At 29.6% G+C, this 18,055-nt stretch overlaps 1 protein-coding gene across 1 annotated transcript in view; it reads right to left on the reverse strand.

Annotated features, from left to right (window-relative positions):
- LOC126893014 (uncharacterized) overlaps nucleotides 1-12,614 on the reverse strand; it is a 132,537-nt gene extending 119,923 nt beyond the window's left edge. Inside the window, exon 1 of the mRNA XM_050662952.1 lies at nucleotides 12,604-12,614. Coding sequence (XP_050518909.1) covers nucleotides 12,604-12,614 — 11 coding nt within the window. The remainder of the gene's footprint in view (nucleotides 1-12,603) is intronic.
- Nucleotides 12,615-18,055: the final 5,441 nt, after the last annotated feature.

Below are 18,055 nucleotides of genomic sequence, written 5' to 3' on the forward strand. Positions count from 1 at the left end.
GCGAAAAAATATGTAAAGCTGTTTGTGAACTGTGAATAAAAATCGAACGATATCTATTAGTCCAGGGCGCATCTGTTTTGAGATGGACGTTGAGAGGTAACTCAATTTTTTTTGCAGAAATTGCTTGGAAATAACTTAAGTAATAATATTTGAGTTATCCTCCCACTCAAAACGGTCCGGAACATTGTTTAAATAATCAAAATGTCAAAATATGAAGGAAAAATTCGATTTTTTTGTTGGTTTTTTGATTATAACTTTAAAACTATTTCTTTCTAAGAAAAGTTGTACTGACATAAAAGTTGCGTAATTAAATTTTCTACAATATAGAATTGGTTAAAAATTAAAAAAATAAACACCCTTGTTGCAAAATAGCAATAATTGCGAAAAAAACCATACAAAAACAAGTATTCGCATTTTACGTTTTTCAACCATTTATGCTACACTTAGGACCTTCACATTTTACCCAGAAAAACTTTATGATATAGTAAAAGAACACTGTAAATTTCATTAAGATCGGTTTAATAGATTTTGCAAAATAAATTTTGCAATCCAGCTTTCGCAAAAAAAATTCATTTTTTTTTAAATGTTGCAGGACTGAAAATAAAGCAGATATCAAGTTGAATTTTTTTTTGCTTATAGAAGTATACTGTACCTTTCATTTGCATTTTGCAAAATTACAATCGATTAATTACCACGGCGTCAAGAATTTTTTTAAATAAACATTAATTTTTATTGCTACGGGCAGGACAGCGGTGTTCGATTCACACAAGTTGATTTCCACCAAAATTTCTTTCAATCTTTATCTAATATATTATTTGCTTACTCTATATTTTGTTGTATTTTAATATTTTAATTCCACAAAAATCAAACTAATTTTATTATTGTTTGTGAAATATTGTTTAAACAATTGCATATGTTTAAAAATAATAAACATTTATTCTCGAAGTTAAAATATATGAACAAAGAAAGTTTTTGCTAAAAAAGTGTTATTTCAAAGGATAGAGTATGTGTTTTTATTTTGCAATAAACAAATTAATTTATTTATATCGAAATGTAATAAAAATTAAAATGTATCAATCATTATCAAAGGTCATTGGAATGCCCAATCAGAGCAAACTATCCGCTGTCCTGCGCGTAGCACCAATAATTAATGTTTATTTAAAAAAATCCTGACGCCGTGGTAGTTAATCGATTTTAATTTTGCAAATTGCAAATGAAAGGTATAGTACACTTCTATACGCAAAAAAATGTTTAACTTGCTATCTGCTTTATTTTCAGTCCTGTAACATTTTGAAAAAATGAATTTTTTTGCGAAAGCTTGATTGCAAAATTTATTTTGCAAAATTTATTGAACCGATCTTAATGAAATTTACAGTATTGTTTTACTGTATCATAAAGTTTTTCTGGGTGAAATATGAAGGTCCTAAGTGCAGCATAAATGGTTGAAAAACGTAAAATGCGAATACTTGTTTTTGTAAGGTTTTTTCGCAATTATTGCTATTTTGCAACAAGGGTGACTATTTTTTAAATTTTTAGCTAATTCTATATTGTAGGAAATTCAATTATGCAACTTTTATGTACAACTTTTCTCGGAAATGAATACTTTGAAAGTTATAATCAAAAAACGAAGAAAAAAATCGAATTTTTCCTTCATTTTTTGACATTTTGATTATTTAAACAATGTTCCGGACCTTTTTGAGAGGGAGGATAACTCAAATATTATTATTTGAGTTATTTTCAAGCAATTTCTGCAAATAAATTTGAGTCACCTCTCAACGTCCAAACGTACTAATATTTTTACAGATGCGCCCTGGTCTATATAGACTTGCGTAAAAAAGAATATTTGCAGATTTATGAAATGTCTTTTTTTTACCAAAACAAGATATCTACGTAATTATACATTGACCCAAAAACAAAAATTAGAGACTATTTACAGCAATAAAACAAAATATATTCATTATATAGGGTGGAAGGCACTTATGGAATAAAAAATTTTTAATCTCTCAAAGTGAAGATGATTTACAGCGTATGCTGCACCAATTTAATATAACCGCTAGAAAATTTAACATGTAAAGCCAGGTGTACATACACATGCCGTAAATTAGGAAAGTAGCTGGTATGCCAGTTGCTGGCATAATCCAGTAACTAGCATGCACAAAACGCATTTGCGAGTAATTGGCATGCCAGTAGCTCGCACGCCCTGGCATTTGGCAAGACAAAAAGCAGGGTAGATTTTGACACATGTCAGTGCCAGTAAAAATTGAGTGGTTTTCATGTGAAAAATACTAAAGTATGATGGTTATTTATCGCCCCAACGAGACATTTATCACATTAAAAAGTTTAAAAATAAATCAATACTTTTTATTACCAAAACAAGAGATTCGGTCTTCAGTCTACACCACAATTAGTTGCTAGCTACTGTCACTCCTGTCATGTCAGTAACGCGCATTCACACATGCCTGTGATACTCCCCACGCATGCGCATTGCATCTCACAGCACGCTACAAACACGAAAAATCAAATTGTTTGCGATTAGCTAACATGCCAGGTAACGTACACACTTGCCAGTTTGGGGACAGTAGCCGGTGCTTGCTAGGTACTGCGGTACTGGTATGCTAGTGTGCTAGTTACAGGCATGTGTATCTCCGGCTTTAATTTCCACAAAAAAGACAACAACAAATCTAATAAGATGTCTATTAGAGTGGGAGGGTCAGATAATAGAACAAATCATGGAGTTTAAATATCTAGGCATCACACTATCTAGCTACGGAAAGCTCGAAACAGAAGTCGAAGATCAAGTGAATAGAGCAAACAGAGTTGCAGGTTGCCTGAATGAAACAATATGGAGAAATAAAAATATCGGAAAAGAAGTGAAAGGCAGAATTTACAAAACATCAGACTAGTCATGACATACGCGGCAGAAACACGACCTGATACAGAAAGGACAAAAAGAATGCTAGAAACAGCAGAGATGAAAACACTTCGAAAAATGAATGGTAAAACACTATGGGATAGAGCTGGAAGTGCAGATATACGACGGAGATGCAAGGTGGACAACATTCATAACTGGGTGAAAAACAGAAGAGTAGAATGGAACGACCACATAAGCTGAATGACAACAAATAGAGTAGTAAGGACGGCGAAAGACGGTTCCTCAATAGGAATACGTTCAATGGGAAGACCACGAAAACGATGGAATGACAACTTACTGGGGGCACATTGAAAAACAGACGTAGTCATGTCTACACGAAAAGAAGAAGAAGAGCAGGATTAAATCTTAAAATTTTGAGGTCTAGAATCTATAACTCAGATATTTAACATTCTTAATGAATCATCTTGTATATTTTTTAAGATTCTAGCTGTTCTTTTTTCTAAATGCTGTTTTAGGCAAATAAGGTTGTCAGTACAAAACCTTCCTGCACGGAATCAACTTTGTTCCTCCTTTTCTATAACTTGATTCCCTATTACTTATAAACCTCTATATGTAGTTGCAGCACTTTCTTCTGTCACCTTTTTATGAATGTATGATACGAAGGCTATTCTCCATTCAGATGGCAGTATGTGGTTTATGGTGTATGTTTTACATAAAATCAATAGTTAGTACAGAGAATTTAAAGCCACGTTAGTAGCTTCCTCGAAGTAAAGCAAAAACTTAGTTGAATGACGTACCATGGTCTCAATGTCCAAAAAACTGTTTGCGCTGTTTATAATGTTTAAATTATTTCTGAAAAACCGCGATAACTAGGAAGAATATAAATAACTAGGAAACATTTGCAATTAAAACCACTTTTTATAAATATTCAATGCACTTCCAACGTAAACGACTTGGATGACTCACGTCAATATTTTGTTCAAGGTTGTTTCTCACTCGACAAATTCGAGTAAACGCTTTAAAATGCTAAAATTTGGTCAGGTAAATTATTCCGATTCGTTTTTTTCATACAAACTTACTCAAAAAGAGGTCCTTATCAGTGGCGTACTGAGCATGGTTCCGCGGAACCAGGGCCCGGGCCCCGCAGGGGCCAACTCTAACGCACTTTTTGCTTCTTTTGTTTCTAATTTGATGGGGACATCTTGACGCACGTAAACACTAGGAAATGTAACTGCTTAATAAATTTTAATTTTTGTATAGGTACTTATCCTAATAATAAAAACGAAGAATACCTATTCATCAAAAAAAAATTTATTAAGTAACACAGGGAACTGAATAAGTCCGAAATTGGATGAACTAACTAATTCTAAGCAACTTTTTTTCTATACTGTTTTTTCCCTAAGTCAATACTTTTCGAGTTATTTGCGAGTGAAAATATTTATTTTTCGACAAAAAAAACACTTTTCAGGCGGTTTTTCGCAAATAACTCAAAAAGTAAGTATTTTAACAAAAAATATATTATCAGCAAAAATATATTGTTCTGACTATTTTCTTGTGGCATTTTTACAATTTTAACTATTTAGAATGGGAAATAAGCCACAATATTATTAAAAAATGATTTTTATTAACGTTTCGACGCCCAAATCGGGTGCCGTTGTCAAAATACAAAATACTATTAATATAAACAAAAATGTTGTTGCTTAGTAAAAAAATTCTTCTAATAATTTATTTAATTTGACTCATTTATATCGGCAATTCAGATACATATGATACATTTTAAAGTAGAAGACTTTAAAATGATATTGCCTATATTTATGAGTTGCGTTCCTGGGACGACTTTACTGAAAGATAGTTCATTCGATTACATGAAATCAACCCCAACTCAAGAATATCCGTCACAAAAAAAAAAAAAATTCATTTGATCTGTCTTTAAAAAGACAACCACATGCAACGGTGACATTAAAATTCTCGCGTTAGAGATCTCATAGTAAATCACGAGGGAAAACCAGGAAAAACCTCGTGATACTATCCCGACATCGTAAGTATTTGGTCTTACATTTAATTTACTCTCAAAATTAATACCAAATTCTGACTTTACTATAATGAACATAGAGTTTAACATATTCTGAACATAGAGTTCAGTGGAGAGATTCAAGTATAGTCCTGAAAGAAACAGATAATAAAAAGAGAAAAATCAAAGAAGCGGCTCTAATTATGCTAAACGAAACCAATTGTGTCGCAAATTCCTCGGTGGAATGCAGTAGGATGTGGATACCCATACTGAAAGAGGAAGTCAATAGAAAGAAAATACCACAATTAGTAAGTCAATAGTCGAGTTAGTACATATTTTATATTTTAGTATTACTTATATACCTATGTATTATTGATATTATTTATAATTTAAACAAAATTATAGTAAAGTCAGAATTTGGTATTAATTTTGAGAGTAAATTAAATGTAAGACCAAATACTTACGATGTCGGGATAGTATCACGAGGTTTGTCCTGGTTTTCCCTCGTGATTTACTATGAGATCTCTAACGCGAGAATTTTAATGTCACCGTTGCATGTGGTTGTCTTTTTAAAGACAGATCACATGCTATGATTTTTTTTTGTGACGGATATTCTTGAGTTGGGGTTGATTTCATGTAATCGAATGAACTATCTTTCAGTAAAGTCGTCCCAGGAACGCAACTCATAAATATAGGCAATATCATTTTAAAGTCTTCTACTTTAAAATGTATCATATGTATCTGAATTGCCGATATAAATGAGTCAAATTAAATAAATTATTAGAAGAATTTTTTTACTAAGCAACAACATTTTTGTTTATAAATCCACTAGGAAGAATTTCCTGTAGCTGGCTGTATACCATTAATTACAAGTAAAATTTAATAAAAAATTTTGGTCTTGGTAAAAGGTATATTATTTTAAAAAGCCCTATAGGGCTACAAACATCGAACAGAACGTTTTCGCTCTAAAAAGAGCATCATCAGTGTTGCAAGAACATGGTGAGCCAACCAAAAAATACGAAGGTCAAAGCCTTTCAAAAATGGACTAAAAGTCACATCAAAATGCTAACATAGCAAATTCCAAAGGATGGATATAATCCCTAAGGATATGGCCTAGGATAACATATGACTCCCACACGTTGTAAGTGGGTCAAAGGTAACAAATTAGGTCATTATGTTACAAGAGCTGACAGGCAACTAAGATGTGAGATATCAAAAGCGAATCTGTCTGATGTCAAGACTTGACATCAGACAGATTCGCTTTTGATATCTCACATCTTAGTTGCCTGTCAGCTCTTGTAACATAATGACCTAATTTGTTACCTTTGACCCACTTACAACGTGTGGGAGTCATATGTTATCCTAGGGCCATATCCTTAGGGATTATATCCATCCTTTGGAATTTGCTATGTTAGCATTTTGATGTGACTTTTAGTCCATTTTTGAAAGGCTTTGACCTTCGTATTTTTTGGTTGGCTCACCATGTTCTTGCAACACTGATGATGCTCTTTTTAGAGCGAAAACGTTCTGTTCGATGTTTGTAGCCCTATAGGGCTTTTTAAAATAATATACCTTTTACCAAGACCAAAATTTTTTATTAAATTTTTGTTTATATTAATAGTATTTTGTATTTTGACAACGGCACCCGATTTGGGCGTTGAAACGTTAATAAAAATCATTTTTTAATAATATTGTGGCTTATTTCCCATTCTAAATAGTTAAAATAGCAAAAATATAGCTTATAAAAAAGTGAAAAAAATGGTAGTCTGTAGACCCAGTAGAAGCAGAGTTGTAGCTAATGAAAAGTGAAAAGTGGGTTCTTATTAGTCAAATTCCAAATTGAATATTTCAACGAGAAAACTGATTTTAACTTTTTTAAAGTATTTAAAAAAGCTTTATTATTGTTTTAACATCAAAAGTAAGTTACGATCAAAAGAATGTTGATACCTTTTTTTTGTTGGTAAAAAAATCGTGAAAATCACCTCCTAATAATTAGCATCCGAAATGAAATTAATCGTTACCGCTTCACAAATTACTTTACTTATGTATTGTTTATAAGATCTGTAAGATTCACTGGTTCAAAGTAGGTACTTATTTTTGAAAAGGCTGTAGTTAAATGGACTTAAACGAGTCACTAATCACGAGTATATGCAAATTTTGAACAGACTTAACCCTTAACCAATTTTTGTCTTCAGGAAAACAAAAAGTCCAAAATACTCACAATAGCAAAATGTATATTGTGCTATTTTTTACTACTTGACATTTTTGGTATCACCAATAACTTAAAAGGGACCAACTTTATTTTGAGCGTTACATACTTAATTTTGATGCTAGAAACTAAAAAAAAACAAAAAATAAAGCTTTTAAACACTTTTAAAAAGTTATGATGAGTTTTTTCCGAAAAAAGTGCTTAATTTTTTGGTTATTTCACGTTGAAATATTCGGTTTGAAATTTGACGAATAAGAACCTACTTTTCATTCGTTACCTACTACTTACTGAGTCTGCAGACTTCGTATATAGGTACACTATTTTTTTTTCAGTTTTTTATAAGTTATATTTTTACTAAGAATTTTGTTTTCGATAAAATACTTACTTTTTGGGTTATTTGAGAAAAATCGTCTAAAAACGTGTTTTTTGTTAAAAAATGAACATACTAGTGAAAAAACTCTATAAAAGTAAAGTTGCTTAGAATTAGTCAGTTTACCGAATTCCGGACTTATCTTGAACGTATGTTTTTTCACCTCACAGTGGAGGGGGGGGGGTGAAACTCACTCCCAGGGAGAAAGCATACATTATCGGCACAATATCACTTTTTTCTTTGGCATGTTACCTATGCTTATACCAAATTTCATGTCAATCCAAGCGGTTATTTAAAATATACAGCAAAAGCAGTGAGTAAATGGACTATTTATAAATTAGCTTGAGTTTTTATAAATATAGATATTATAATATTTATATTTTATAATATATGCTAATTTACAATGATGATTATGATACATGATGATTTGTATATTTATTAATGTTTATTAAAAACTTTTGATATACAATGTGTGTTTTATTGGGCGAGCGGGCCCGCGTCCCAACTGGAACCGGGGACCGCTGATCTATCAGTACGCCACTGGTCCTTATAACAAATCCACAGGGTGCCAGGCGGTACTGCGGTCGGAAAATTATTTAAACATTTTTTTTAACCAAATTCAAAAAAACAAATTTGTCACTTCGGACAATTTTTTAGATTCTTTGGGTCATTCTGAGCAAAAAAGATCTCTTGTGATTTTTCTCTAAAATTGATTGTTGTCGAGTTATATGCGATTTAAAATTTGAAAAACGCGAAAACAACAATTTTCAAGGTCTAATAACTCAGTTAAAAATTATTATGGAAGTCAAAAAGTGACCAAATCAAAGTTTAAAGCCCCCCTACAAGATCCTGCAGAAATAATAACACAAATTTCTTCAGGATCTTGTAGGGAGGGCTTTAATCTTTGGGTTGTTCATTTTCTAACTTTCATAATAATCATTTTTTAACCCAGTTATTAACCCTTGAAAATGGCCATTTTCGCGTTTTGCAAATGTTAAATCGCGTAGAACTCGACAAAAATCAATATTAGATAAAAATCACCAGATACCTGTTTTGCTCATAATGACCCAAAGAATCTAAAAAAAATTGTCCGAAGTGAAGAAATTGATTTTTTTAATTTGTTTAAAAAAATTGTTTTAACAATTTACCAACCTGGCACCCTGTGGATTTGTTAATAGGACCTCCTTTTGAGTAAGTTTGTGCAAAAAAATCAAATCGGAATAATTTCGCTAACGTGGGCGACGGGCGACGATACCAGGGCGCATCTGTAAAAATATTAGTACATTTGGACGTTGAGAGGTGACTCAAATTTTTTTGAAGAAATTGCTTGAAAATAACTCAAATAATAATATTTGAGTTATCCTCCCTCTCAAAAAGGTCCGGAACATTGTTTAAATAATCAAAATGTCAAAAAATGAAGAAAAAATTCTATTTTTTTCTTCGTTTTTTGATTATAACTTTAAAAGTATTCATTTTCGAGAAAAGTTGAACTAACATAAAAGTTGCGCAATTAAATTTCCTACAATATAGAATTGGTAAACAATTTAAAAAATAGTCACCCTTGTTGCAAAATAGCAATAATTGCGAAAAAAACCATACAAAAACATGTATTCACATTTTACGTTTTTCAACCATTTACGCTACACTTACGACCTTCATATTTTAGCCAGAAAAACTTTATGATACAGTAAAACAATACGATAAATTTCATTAAGATCGGTTCGATAGATTTTGCAAAATAAATTTTACGATCCAGCTTTCGCAAAAAAAATTCATTTTTTCAAAATGTTACAGGACTGAAAATAAAGCAGATAGCAAGTTGAAATTTTTTTTGCTTATAGAAGTGTACTGTACTTTTATTTGCAATTTTCAAACTTAAAATCGAATAATTACCACGGCGTCAGGAATTTTTTTAAATAAACATTAGTTTTTGGTGCTACGCGCAGGACAGCGGTGTTCGATTCACACAAGTTGATTTCCACCAAAATTTCTTCCAATCTTTATCTAATATCTTATTTCCTTACTCTATATTTTGTTGTATTTTAATATTTTAATTCCACAAAAATCAAACTAATTTTATTATAGTTTGTGAAATATTGTTTAAACAATTGCATATGTTAAAAATAATACACTTTTATTCTCTAAGTTAAATTACATGAACAAAGAAAGTTTTTGCTAAAAAAGTGTTATTTCAAAGGATAGAGTATGTGTTTTTATTTTGCAATAAACAAATTTATTTATTTATATCAAAATGTAATAAAAATTGAAATGTATCAATCATTATCAAAGGTCATTGGAATGCCCAATCAGAGCAAACGATCCGCTGTCCTGCGCGTAGCACCATTAATGTTTATTTAAAAAATTCCTGACGCCGAGGTACTTAACTGAATTTAGTTTTGCAATTTGCAAATAAAATGTACAGAACACCTCTATAAGCAAAAAAAAGTTCAACTTGCTATCTGCTTTATTTTCAGTCCTGTAACATTTTGAAAAAATGAATTTTTTTGCGAAAGCTGGATCGCAAAATTTATTTTGTAAAATCTATTGAACCGATCTTAATGACATTTACCGTATTGTTTTACTGTATCATAAAGTTTTTCTGGGTGAAATATGAAGGTCCTAAGTGTAGCATAAATGGTTGAAAAACGTAAAATGCCAATACATGTTTTTGTATGGTTTTTTCGCAATTATTGCTTTTTTGCAACAAGGGTGACTATTTTTTAAATTCTTAACCCATTCTATATTGTAGGAAATTTAATTGCGCAACTTTTATGTCAGTTCAACTTTCTCGGAAATGAATACTTTTAAAGTTATAATCAAAAACGAAGAAAAAAATCGAATTTTTCCTTCATTTTTTGACATTTTCATTATTTAAACAATGTTCCGGACCTTTTTGAGAGGGAGGATAACTCAAATATTATTATTTGAGTTATTTTCAAGCAATTTCTGCAAAAAAATTTGAGTCACCTCTCAACGTCCAAATGTACTAATATTTTTACAGATGCGCCCTGGTCTAGAAGGCCTAAGATAAGAATATAATATAAGACAGTGATAAGATCTATAGCATAGCATTCTATGCCAGTGAAAAGAACAAATCCGAACAAGTCATGCTGAAAGTGTGGGAAAGAAAAGTCCTCATGAAAATATTTGGAGCAAAGCTATGGAATGTGGATAGAAAGAACAAATGTAGAACTAGAGAGGATGTATGGAGAACCGAATATAGTAGGGATCATAAAATCACAAAGACTGAGATGGTTAGGATATATATAAAAGGATTTCAAACACGAGACTTCCCAAAAAAATATTAACGGGAGGACTAGGACAAAAGAAGAAGAAAGGTAGATAGAAAACCAGGTGGAAGAAAGATATTGAAAGAGACGTTGAAGAAGTTAAAAGGAATCCAATGCTACGCTTTAACAGAATCTTTCCCTGCATGACATTTTGCAGAAGGTGGTATTTTGTTTCTCTCATCACGTGGTCAAGCTATTGTAGTTTTCTTATATTTTTATTACACCTCTATAATTCGAGGGCAGTTTCTTTTCACCGTTCCTATACATACTAATGGTCTTCAGCCATTCGTTTAGGAAATATATGGGATAACTTTTGCTTTAAATCTCCCCGTATTTCCAGTAACTCATTTGGAATTTTGTTTGGAACTTTTACTGTAACTTGATTTAAAACAATCAAAACCATATAATTATGTCTGTAGGAAGGTACTAATTAATATCATTAATTTTAATTGCCATATGTTTATGTTATAAAGTCCAAACTGTTTACTTATTACTAATTTTATCTATAATGTGTTGTACAGAAAGATAGAAGGCTCGATCAATAAAAAAATGTACCATTAAAAAAACAATACATCATTAATTTTAATTTTCGTCTTATAAAAGAATGCAGCGAAATGTTAAGTAAGATAACGAAATATGTTTTACCATTTGTGATCAGTAAGATTTATTGTTTTCAAAAATTTTATGTAACAAATGTTATTGAAATAGCTGCTTGAAAAGTTTTAATTTGTCCTCGGTATGTTTATCTAAAACGAATTAACATACAAAGACTTGTCTCTGATAGATAAATCACTTGTACTGAAAACATGAAATCCAAAAGATCGGTGATGATGATTATCTATCTTTTCTTTGAGTGGCTGTTTGTTTGGTATTGTTTCTTCCAAACCAACTGAATCCATAAGTCAAACAGGCACTAATACAACGTAGAAGCCAAAAGGAGGACAATTACGTAAAAGAAATGGAGGAAGGGGGCCAAAACATGCAAAAAATATGGAGGCTCCAAAGAAATAAGAAACGATACAAAATCGATTCTCCCACTACACAGAGAAAACAGAATCGTCTATTCTGTAGAAAGCCGAAGTGATGAGAAAGAGAGTGTACACTGAATTATCGCCAAGATGAAGACATAAACTGTATCGAAGAAGTCGAAGAAACAGAACTAGAAACGTTCGAAGAACAAGAAGAATCAGAAATCCCACATCACCCAGACAAATAAGTGAACTGGTCAGAAAAAGGTCAGCATATTAAAATAAATAGGGGAGTGCATATAGATTTTCACTTCGGAAAAAATCAAACAAGATAGAACTTTTTGTAATTTCATTAAGAAATGTTTAATAAACAACATATCAAAAAGTTCTACTCGAGAAGTGGGTGCTTCATTTTTTATTAAACAAATGAACTACGAAATTAGATGTTTTTTTAAATAACTCCGAAGATATAAATTTTAGAAAAAAACTGACTTGACCATTGAAAAATTCAGAAAATTTTACAAAAAAAACCTTCTATAAAGAATTTTCTAACATTAAATCTGTATCTTCTACAATTTTTTATTTATAGCGCTAAAGTCACCCTTCTCACAAACATTGGCGCACTGTAAACTAACGTACGGCGAAGTGCACGGTTGAGTTATTTTAATGTAACTCTTTAACTAATGGATTAAATGAAATTTTACAAATTGAACATGAAAGAAGAATAATTAAGCTATCCTATGATTATAATAGAAAGAAATAAAATGTATGGGTATAAGTACGGTGTGGGCGGAAAGTGAGCCTTACATGAATTTACAAATGATTTAAAAATGTGTAACTAATACAATTTTTCTTATAAAACTCTCAATTTTGCACAACTTACCTTCCAAGCATCTTACTAAAAATGATGTTTCGTTCAAAAAAAATCTCAAAAATTTAATTCAAATGACAACGTCTCAAAAAATGTAATTTTTGAAATCTTCGTAGTTTTATAGAATTACCACCACTTTAAGACGGTATTACTCAATTTTGAACAGATCTATTACAGTTTTATAAGTGTTTTTTAAACCTTAGGATGTAATATTTAAAATGCACTAAATTATTTTACTTTATGAATGAAATAAACTATTTCTTTTTAAGAAAATTAAGAAAGATAACAAAAATGTAATACAAAAACCGAAAATTACCAGCTAAAAAATGTTTATACAAAGTGATTAAGTGATCAAAACTTTTTTCTGTAAAACTTACCTAAAATACATTTAATTATAAGCTTCAACAATAATAAATGTTCAGCAAAAAATTTTTTAGCTCTTATACAGTATGTCTGCCTAACTTGGAACCTATTGATAACTTTTTTATTATCAGTTTTACGAAAAAAAGTGATTCTTTATAAAATACTCTGCATCGTATATAATCTAAGATGCAATCATCAAATATCAAATTTAATTAATGTTATACGAGGTATGTCAAAAAATATGAATTTCACTCAAGAGTAAAGTACCTTTACATTTCACAATATCGAAAATTGTTATTAAGAAAAGTTGTTTGGAATTAAAAAATTTGTTTTAGTGTCCAATTACATCCTTCTAATTAAAATATTGTAAATAATAAAGGCACGTAACTCTTAAGAAAAATTCATATTTTTTACATACCTCGTATAAAATTAAAAAAAGTCTGATATCTGATAGTTGTATCTTAAATTTTAGACCAGGTAGAGCATTTTATGAAGAATAACTTTTTTTCGTAAAAGTGATAAAATAGTTATCATAATTGTAATAAAATGATGATGAGTATCCGTAATTTGAGAAAAAATTGAAATTTTTTTTTCGATTAGAATGATGTAATTGTATATTTAGACCTAGTTTTTAATTTCAAACAACTTTTCATAATATCATTTTTTGCTATTCTGGAATATAAAGGTAGGTACTTTACTCTTTAACGAAATTCATATTTTTGACATAACTCGTATAAAATTGATAAAATTTGATATCTGAATGTTCAGTTTTAGATTTTTGACTATCCAGAGCATTTTATTAACAATAACTTTTTTCGTAAAATTGATAATAAAAAAGTTTTCCATGTGGTTCCTAGCTACGCAGGCACACTGTATAAAAGCTTCTGTATAAGAATTTTCAAATTGCAATGCCATATTCGGATTCAGCATAATCAAAAACAAAATAGAAACATATTTGATCAAAGTAAAATGATGAATTTAACCATATTTTTAAAATTCTTTATACAACACAATTGTTATTGTTTAAACAATTAATAAACAATTAGCGGCAAAATCTGCGAGTAGAACTTTTTACTTTAACATGCATATAAACTAACAAAATAAGTTTTAGAAAAATATAAGCTTGTTTGAATTTTTCCGAAACAATGCATGTTTTTGTTCTAATTGCACTCCCCTAAAAATATTAAATGCGTACGGACGCATTTGCGACATCTATCTAGAGGCATAGAATATTCTCTATAGTTCGGAGTGCAGAATCCTTAGTAACTATCTATTGCCTGAGCTTTTTACAAATTTATAAAGACACAGGCCGATAAATAGCGGACAATGGGAGAATCAACAATATACATCCATAACCTGTTCGCTTATCTAGATAAAAGTCAACAGAATTCTGCATCATTACTACTAAAATATGAGTAAAATGAAATGTAGATACTCCATCTTTGTATTTTTACTAGTTTATTTTAAAAACATTTTTTTGTTTTTGTTAATATTTAAGGTTAAATCTGAATTAAAGTCGTATTTTAAAACGCTTTTCTTTAGTTCAATCGTTTGGGTCAAATCTTTAGACGTTAATTTGACTGCCTTTTCTTCAATGCAAATGAATGAAAATTTGCAGACATATGCATTCGCGGGAACAATACACACGAATAGTAAAAAAAGATTTCTTATGTTTATTAATTGTTTAAATAAAAAAAAAACGATTTTAATGGAAAATCCTTAAATTCTCTTATTTTTTAGAATGAAGAAACTTAAAACTTTTACAGATTGTAGCTAATTATATGAACTATACATAATTTCACTTTTTACGTTAATTGCTTACGTTACGCTTCATAAATAAATAATAAAGTTTCAAATTTTTTGCTGATTCCGACTACTGTCCATGTTTGTACATCATATGCTTTATACATACATATATTTATTTTAATAAACATGACGATATATTTTTATGTTTAAAAAGTGTAAGACTAAACAGTAAAAAATAAAAAAATATGAAAAAAAAGTTTAAGAAATGCGTTTCTTTGGTTACGAGGGACTAAAATTAAAAATATTATAAAAAAAGTTCAAACTCGAAGGATTATTCGAAAAAACTGTTAAAATATACAAAATTCTCACAAATTCGTTAAAAAATTGAAAAAATCTAACACATTTTTCTTTAACGAATGTGTGAGATTTTTGTATATTTTATCTGTCTAACAGTTGTTTTCGAATAATCCTTCGAGTTTGAACTTTTTTATCGCCATTCGTAACCAAAGAAAAGCGTTTCTTAAAAAAAATTTTATATTATTTTTAATTTTAGTCACTGGTAACCAAAGAAAAGCGTTTCTTAAAAATTTTTTTATTTTACAAATTAAAACCCAGTTTTTCATTCTAATAAGTAATTCTAACAAGAGAAAGTTCATAATTTTAAGAATTCTTCCATCCTTTTTCAGGAAAAATCATTATAAAAATAACAAAAAATATGCTGTGGAACTAAGATCTGAAACAGACGAACCACTTTGCAGCGCTACTGAATGGATCCACAAAGTGGCTTACACAGGCGATTTTGTAGCGCCAATGATTTTGTAATGGACGCTACAAAATCGCCTGTTCAAGCCACTTTGTGGATCCACTCAGTAGCGCTGCAGAGTGGCTCGTCTGTTTCTGTTCTTACAGCTATTTTTAAAGTACTTTTAGATTGTAACCAACAATTTTTTTGCATATACGAGTATACCTACAAAATAAAAAAATATGAAAACAAAATTTTAAGAAACGCTTTTCTTTAGTTACAAGTGACTAAAATTAAAAATATTATAAAAAAAATCAACCAAAAAGCAAAAAATAAAAAAAATTGAAAAAACATTCGTCAAAGAAAAGCGTGGCGCGTCTTCATCGAATAAACGGTTTTCGCCCCACGCATTTCTTTAACGAATGTGTTAGATTTTTTCAATATTTTTTATTTTTTGCTTTTTAGTTGATTTTTTTTTATAATATTTTTAATTTTAGTCAATCGTAACTAAAGAAAAGCGTTTCTTAAAAAAAATTTTTCATTTTTTTTATTTTTTAAACGCTTTTATTTAGTTCAATAGTTTGCGTCAAATCTTTAGACGTTATTTTAATTGCCTTTTCTTCAATGCAAATGAATGAAAATTTGCAGACATATGCATTTGCGGGAACAATACACGAATAGTCAATAAAATTTTTTTTCATGTTTATTAATTGTTTAAATAAAAAAAAAACGATTTTATTGAAAAACGCTCAAATTCTCGTTGTTTTTTACATTGTAAAAACTTGAAACTTTTACGGATTGTATAGCTAATGATATGAACAATACATAATTAATTTCACTTTTTACGTTAATTGCTTACGTTACGCTTCATAAATAAATAATAAAGTTTCAAATTTTTTGCTGATTCCGACTACTGTCCATGTTTGTACATCATATGCTTTATACATACATATATTTATTTTAATAAACATGACGATATATTTTAATGTTTGAAAAGTGTAAGACTAAAAAGTAAAAAATAAAAAAATATGAAAACATTTTTTTTAAGAAACGCTTTTTTTTAGTTACGAGTGACTAAAATTAAAAATATTATAAAAAATCAACTAAAAAGCAAAAAATAAAAAAAAATTGAAAAAATCTAACACATTCGTTAAAGAAAAGTGTGGGGCGAAAACCGTTTATTCGATGAAAACGCGCCACGCTTTTCTTTGACGGGTGTGTTAGATTTTTTCAATTTTTTTTTATTTTTTGCTTTTTAGTTGATTTTTTATATTTTTAATTTTAGTCACTCGTAACTAAAGAAAAACGTTTCTTAAAAAAATTTTTTTTCATATTTTTTTATTTACTTTTTACTCTTACACTTTTCAAGCATTAAAATATATCGTCATGTTTCTTAAAATATGTATAATACATATGATGTACTAACATGAAAAGTAGTCGGAATCGGCAAAAAATTTAAAACTTTATTGTTTATTTATGAAGCATAACGTAAACAATTAATGTAAAAAGTGAAATTATGTATAGTTCATATCATTAGCTACAATCCGTAAAAGTTTCAAGTTTTTACATTGTAAAAAACAAGAGAATTTAAGCATTTTCCATTTAAATCGTTTTTTTTTTATTTAAACAATTAATAAAAAGTTTTTTTTATTAATTATTCGTGTATTGTTCCCGCGAATGCATATGTCTGCAAATTTTCATTCATTTGCATTGGAGAAAAGGCACTCAAATTAACGTCTAAAGATTTGACGCAAACTATTGAACTAAATAAAAGCGTTTAAAAATATAAAATGAGTATAATAAATAGGTATGTGATAAATCAATTTATCTCTCCAGATTTTCAAGGTTTGGGTGCAATTGGGTGCAGGAAAAAACCTACGTTTTTCCTGAAAAAACAGGAAAAAAATGGAAAAATTGAAATTTGTTACAATATACTAAACATATCCTGCATCCCGTATTAAAATCGATAAATTTAGTAGAATCGCATAGATTTATATTATCAGAAGTGCCCTTTTGCCTTTAAGTATATAAAAGACACAATATGTATTAAATATTGCTCAACAAGTTAACCAGACTAGTGACTAGTTCTCTTATCAAAAGCTTGCTAAAATATGTTGAAGAACGCTACGAATTTTGTTCTAGGATTCTAGGCCGATTCACTTTGCAGCCAATTTTCTTGATGCTCGTTTTAAAGGAGAATAATTATTATTGAATGAAGACCAACTAATGGAAGCTATAGACTGAATCAGATGCTTGGTCTGAAGATTCAGATTCAGACTCAGATGAAAACCACTGAGCGGTTTGGTTAAATATTGTATTTTCTATCGTTGAAGTTTCGGTTTTGATACTTTCAATAATATTATAATTTTTAACCCTACATATATACATATTTGTACTTATATCTTAGATATTAATAGATATTATTAAAGTATGTTCCTGCATTTATGTTTACAAAATATATAACCGACTTTAAAATTGGTATTTTTTCACGTTTCAAGTCTCAATTAAAAAATATTTAAATTTTCCCATTTTTCCCAATTTTTCCAATGGTTTGAAAAAAAACGGAAAAAACCTGTTTTTTCCCAATTTTTTCCGTTTTTTTTCCGATGTGTT

This window comes from Diabrotica virgifera, chromosome 10 (assembly GCF_917563875.1).
Source record: "Diabrotica virgifera virgifera chromosome 10, PGI_DIABVI_V3a".
Lineage (NCBI taxonomy): Eukaryota > Metazoa > Arthropoda > Insecta > Coleoptera > Chrysomelidae > Diabrotica > Diabrotica virgifera.